Source organism: Pteropus medius, unplaced genomic scaffold (genome assembly GCF_902729225.1).
Source record: "Pteropus medius unplaced genomic scaffold, Ma_sr-lr_union100, whole genome shotgun sequence".
In the NCBI taxonomy this organism is placed as follows: domain Eukaryota; kingdom Metazoa; phylum Chordata; class Mammalia; order Chiroptera; family Pteropodidae; genus Pteropus; species Pteropus medius.
This window is the reverse complement of record NW_024351073.1, coordinates 4864393-4870392: the sequence shown is the minus strand read 5'-3', so window position 1 is coordinate 4870392 and position 6000 is coordinate 4864393. Positions and strand designations below refer to the sequence as shown.

The window sequence follows — 6000 nt, the reverse complement described above, 5'->3', positions numbered from 1 at the left end:
AAACCCAAACTGTATTAAAGTATTTCTAATGGTAATATTATGAGTGAGTCATACGGGGAGGAAGCGGAAAACACCAAGCCACACGGTGACCAGGATCTTTACGTTGTGGAATGAGGGTAAAAGCCGTGCTGTGGTGATTCTATTACTTCCTTCCACTGAGTAGTTCAGACATAGCTGGATCCGATAACCCAGCTGTCCAAAACCATAGACGGTCAAATGCTAAATGGTCGTTAGATGTAAATATTGCATTTGTTCTCACCACTTTTCCTGTTGCTAGGTACTGATACCAATGAAACACCAAAAGCTGAAAACGTTGAATTGAATGATGATTTCTCTAAAGTAAGTACTCTAATCTAATTTTGGCTACTGCTATACTGAAATGTATCATGATTCCTAGCTTTCTGGTGTGTCTTCAAGTGGAATGAAATAATAATGAGCTCCTCTTTGGTTTAAAGTAAATCTGATAGTAAAATATTAGCTAAATCTGATTTAATTTAATATTCTTTATATTCTTAACATTCTTTACTTCTAAAGCAATGGGAATTGCTATTTAGTTTTGCCAAGTAAAAAAGTAAACACATTGTTTTTTTAGTTTTATTTCAGATTTATGCCAAATATATATTTGTGTGTTTTTCTTTACCACTTAATTTATGCCTTTTATTTTCTTTCACACTCTCTTTCCCTTTAAAGAATTTTCCCAGACTTAATCCTTAGCCCTTTGGTGACTCTGCAGAATATGTTATTAATATTCTGCATATTTATCATTGTCATTTCAGTGGAAACTAATATTTCCATTTACTATAAATGGAAACATTTTTTGTCATCAAATAGAATGGCCATATTAATTAAGTAGCATTTTATTTACTTTATTTTTATTACATTTGATTACTTTTATTATGTATTTCATCATGACAAACAATTTTGTAATATTTTAGATTTCAAAACTGTTTACAGATAGAAAAAAATTCGGAAAGATATATACCAAATTATAAGCATAATGACTGATGGAGAGGGAAATGGGTTTAGAGAAAGTGATGAAGGCGGCCTTATAATTTTTAGTCTGTATATTTGAAATACAAATTAACAGGGAGGCTAAGTTTATTTTTTATATTTACATATATTGAGTTACCAACTGCCCAAATTTCATATTCATTTCAATTCAAAGGGCATACTTTGTTCCATACACTGTGGTAATGAGTTGAGATATATCACCGAATAAAAAAAGACAGGGTTCCTGGACCTTATGAAGTTTACGTTTTAAAAGAGGAAGACAGATAACAAACCATAATCACATAATTAAATAAATTAAATCATCTATTAGGTGACGAGGATGCCAGGAGAATAGAAAAAGTGCCTTAGACCAGAATAAGGGTGTTCAGGGGGTCGGGCCATGGGAAAGAGGGAAGTTTGGTGACTTACATGGAGTAGGCCTTCTTGAGAAAGCGAGATTTAAGAAGATGGAAAGCAGATCGAGAGAGTCTGCCAAGTGGATCTGAGGAAACACTTCAGGTGCCGAGAGGAGCTGGATGACAACCACGAGGCAGAGAGGTGCTTGGCCACAGCAGGGGACAGAGGAGTAAGGGGTAAGCTTAGCGAGGAGCACAGGAAAGGAAAAGAGCCGGGTCAGCCGGGGCCTTAGAGCCAATGATTGGGACATTTGGAGTAAAAGGGGAAAGAAATCCTTGCAGGGTTCTGAGTAGCAATGTAATGTCATTTAACTTATAAAAGGCTCGGCTCTGGTAGCTGAGTTAAGAATAGGCGCTAGAGAAGTTCCTGTCCATGCAGGGAGGGCAGCTTTGTTGGACTAGCCCTTCTACAGAGAACGTTTTAATGCTGGACAAAATAGAAAAGCTTACTATCTGGGGACCAAAAGCAGGGAGCAAAAAAAAGCAAAGCAGCAAACAAGCAAGCAACAAAAACCAGGCAGAAAATCTATGGGATGTGAGTGACTGTTGAATGAAGCGTCACTGGGCAGGAGCCATGCTTTTACAGGTTACCCTAGAGGCATGCCCCATCTGCATGGCGCTGAGTTGCTAGATCTCAAGCAGAAAGCCTCCATCTTTTTTATCTAAGGTATTAGAGGATGCCAGGACAGCTGAAAACTAAAGATCTCGGAAGAGAGGGAACCCACAGAGAAGGAACCTCAAAATCTGCATACACGGTTTCCTTAAATGCTTGCCTGACTCCAGAATTGTGACAAACGATCAGTGTCTTCACCAGAGAGCATGACCGTTTAATGTTTGTTTGTTTGTTTTTCCTCCAAATATTTAGAACCTGGCTTTTAAATTAGCTGTACTCTACCATTCATTGCTTATTTTCGCAGCTCACTGTGCGTGCTCGGCTTGGTGCAAAATCAGAAAAGTTACTGAAGAAAGGAAAGAGCATTCCTGACACGTTGCTAGTTAGCATCATGGTGAACGCTATTAAGTATGTGTTCTTTTTTTGAATCTATTTACTATATCCTCTATCAGATAGAGGTATGTACAGAATAACATAGGAATATTTTTATTTTTAATGTCTAATGAATACTACTTATCTATATAAGAAAACATACAGCATGATCAAGATATGTTTTGTGATTTACATGCCTATATTTTACTTCCCCCTTTACCATCCCTGACTTTTTTCACTCAGTTGTGAATGCAGGTCAATTTCTATTCCATGTGGGGACTTCAAGGAGAAATCAGAACCTGCTTGGAAAAGCCAAGGGGCAGGTTATGGTGGGAGAGACCCTAACTGTGTGTTCACAGGCCAACGTACTTTCTCGTTTTGTGTTTCAGGAAGAGAGAGTGAACCCAGGGATGCAAAAGTTGGACAGTGATGGGTCTAAAGGCAGTGAGAAAGTAGAGTTGCATAGGCAAGAAGTAATTTATGTGCATAGCACAGAGGTGATAAGTGATGGGAAAGAAAGAAAATGTCAAAATAGGCTATTCGTAATCTCTCTCTCTTGTTCCTTTCTAAGGATGAGGGATTCTCCTTACCCCTCCTTTGTAATACAGAAAAAGGAGAAATTAAAAGAAGCCATTAGAGGCTCCGTCAATCCATATAATGAAGAGATGAGGCGTGGCAGAATGGGAAAAAGAGTCCAGGCTGCCGTGGGAGAGTTTGGGGGAGCTTGGAGTGGGAGTGGGTGAGGAATAGGATTAGGGCAGCTGTGCTCTGTGGTGTTGAAACAGTGAGGCCAAAGAGGGGAGGAGAGGAGGTTTTAAGGAAATCTCACGATGCATCTGGAATGGACTTACCCTTTAGTGTTTTCTTGAGACCTCATTAAAGATTTAAGTTGCCTCTCAGTCGTGATGTGTCTTCGAATGTTTGCTCCTTGAACACATCGCTGAGCGGGAAGGGATCTTGTTCTCTTAGTTGTAACATTTCTCCAAATTGGCATAACATATGTTTTACCCATGGGGCGTCTTGTTCAAAAAAAGATTGAATATGAAAAACATCAGCTCTACAACAGATTTCGGCTGTGGTATCAGTGGAGCTGGAGCCTACTCATCACCTCAGAACTTCACTACCCTCCCACCACCATCCCATTACCCCAAAGCACCTTCAGAGGGCTGTCATCCGTGTGGAGTCCTTTCATCTAGTCCAAATCCATCCTTTTTCAATGAGGAAAGAAAGGCCCATGGGAGCTCAGGCTGGCAATCCAGTCACGTCCGTAGCGTAGCCGGGGCCACACCCCAGGCCTCGTCACTCCCCATCGCCTGGTGTCCTCACACTACAGCTGAACAAGTATGACCCTGATCTCCTCCTTGCTCTGAAGCAGCTCCTCCGACTGTGGTGGGAGAAGAGGTCACCCAGCCCTGGCGAGGTGCTCAAGAAACTTCTCCATCTTAGGCCTGCGAACCGACAAATCCTTTCTAATGCAGAAGACTTTCCCAAGCTCCAGAAAACTTATAAAAGCAGAACTGTAGTCTTGTCTTGCTCTTTATAGCTCAGTGGGGGAAGTAGAGGCAGTGATGTGAATACAGCCTGAAACTGTGCAAGCATCACTGGATTTGGGGTTATTCGCAGTTTTGCAACAAGTAATGAAACCTCTCTGAAGTTCAGTTTTTCCCCACCTTCCTTGCCATATGTCGGAAGGATCACATGCAGGCACCACAGCAGACTTGTAAACCTTTAGAAAGGGGATTCTATTGTTTAATATGAGTTCCAGTGGAGAAAGAAACAAAATCTCAACTTTTAATCCAAACACCAGAATCTCAATTTTGCATCATTTAGGGGTTCAGACTAGCAAAGCTGAAGTGTATGCCTTTTTCACATTGTTTTCCAATTTAAAGAACTAAAATAATAATCCTCAGAGCACCCATTCTCTGTAGAGGATGCTGCACTGAGGGCAAAACCCCCAAGAAATGGTCCTTACCCTACAGCAAATCAGAATTTAATTGAGATAAATAAGACTCACTTGAATTTTTCCAAGTTGAGAAATAAAGTAAGTAGCAGTTGTATGGTGAAGTGAATGAGAGCCAGAGGCATTCCGATCATGCACTGGATGGCATGAGAAGGGTTCTCCAGGTGAGCGATGTGAATATCCACCATGTGCTAAGCTCTGTGCTGGGTTCTTAAAATGCATCATTTCAATTCATCCTCACAACCACCCTGTGAAGTATGTTATCCCACAATGTGTAGAGTATAGATGAGGAAACGGGTCCAAAAGAGAAACTACCTATGAACACACAAGCTAGAGAATGCAATTCATGCTCATTTAAGAGTGCAAAGATCAGTTTGTTTGAAGTAAGTGGTTCAAAGTCGTGAGAGAAAAGATGCAATAGGTAAATAAGTCGTGTCCAGTTAGTTTAAAATAGCACGTTGTGTCCTCCTGAGTAGACTTGGAGGGCAGGAGGCAGCCACAGAAGGATTGTAACAAATGGAATAATTGTGGTGCATTAGTCAACCTAATTTTAGCTCTAAAGTAATAAAATTTATGTGGAAAGAGATTATCGTGGAATTTAAAGAAAGATAAAGGCAGGATTCATTGCATTATTTCCAAAACTACTTGTGTCTATCAAAACGTTAATGATTTGTCCATTTTCAACTCAGTCAGATACCTGTGGATCAAAGCTGGGTCCTCGATGGTTTTCCAATGACATTAAACCAAGCAAAGCTTCTGGAGGAAGCTCTCACAGGCTGCGACAGAAGCCCCTTAGAACTGGAGGAAAAGAAAGCACAGTTATCCACGTTGGCTGTTGATCCTTCGGCTGCCAAAGCAGTGCCTCTTCCTCCTGCTGTGTTTGATTTTGTCATGTTATTAGATATTTCAGATAATTCTTCACTAGGTCGCGTGATTGACACCATGGGTAAGCTGGACACCTCTTTTCTCTTTTTCGTTTTGATATTTTTGTTTACAAGTCAAAGCCCTTTGTTTATTTGTTCCTCGACTGAATCTGTGAATTTTCCCAATTATAAGTAGATAATAAAGATTCCTTTTTAGCCTTCCAAAGAATTATCTAGCAGAGCACAGTTGCCTCCAGCTTTGACTGCCACTGCTCAGCACGGCAGACCAACACTGGAACAAGTGGAAACGTCCAGGCCAACTGCAAAGATCTCACTGAACTCTCCCATCAAATGGGCAGCTCCCCGGCACAGTGCTGCACTTTATGAGACTTGCATGCATGGAGGTGCTTCTTTGAACTGTCTAGTACACCTTGATGGGTCACCTAGCGAAGGTCATAAACCATATTTGTGCTGCAAGCAAGGATCTGGTAACATTATTCCCTTGAATTGTGTGTTAACTCTGAGAAGCAGGTATCAGTTGGCTGAAGACCTCACATGGTGGAGTTGATACCATTCGCTTAGAGAATATGGAAAGAAACACATAGAGTCCTTTAGGGACAGGTTGAGCTCAAAGTGCCTGTGGGACTTTTAAGCTAAGATATTAGAGAACAGTACTATAAATAGGTCTAGGTGTCAGGAAGGAAGCGTGCCTTAAAGGTAAGGATTTGAGGGTAGGAGAAATCATCTAGAAAGAAAATTATATTTTAAAAGAAATCCAGGATGATG

At 40.7% G+C, this 6000-nt stretch overlaps 1 protein-coding gene across 1 annotated transcript in view; it reads left to right on the top strand.

Moving 5' to 3' along the window:
• The window catches only part of LOC120586101 (sperm flagellar protein 2-like), a 76479-nt gene that overhangs the window by 1910 nt on the left and 68569 nt on the right, over positions 1 to 6000 (top strand). Inside the window, exons 3-5 of the mRNA XM_039842525.1 lie at positions 278 to 339; positions 2324 to 2427; positions 5041 to 5297. Of these exons, the coding sequence (XP_039698459.1) occupies positions 278 to 339; positions 2324 to 2427; positions 5041 to 5297 (423 nt within the window). The remainder of the gene's footprint in view (positions 1 to 277; positions 340 to 2323; positions 2428 to 5040; positions 5298 to 6000) is intronic.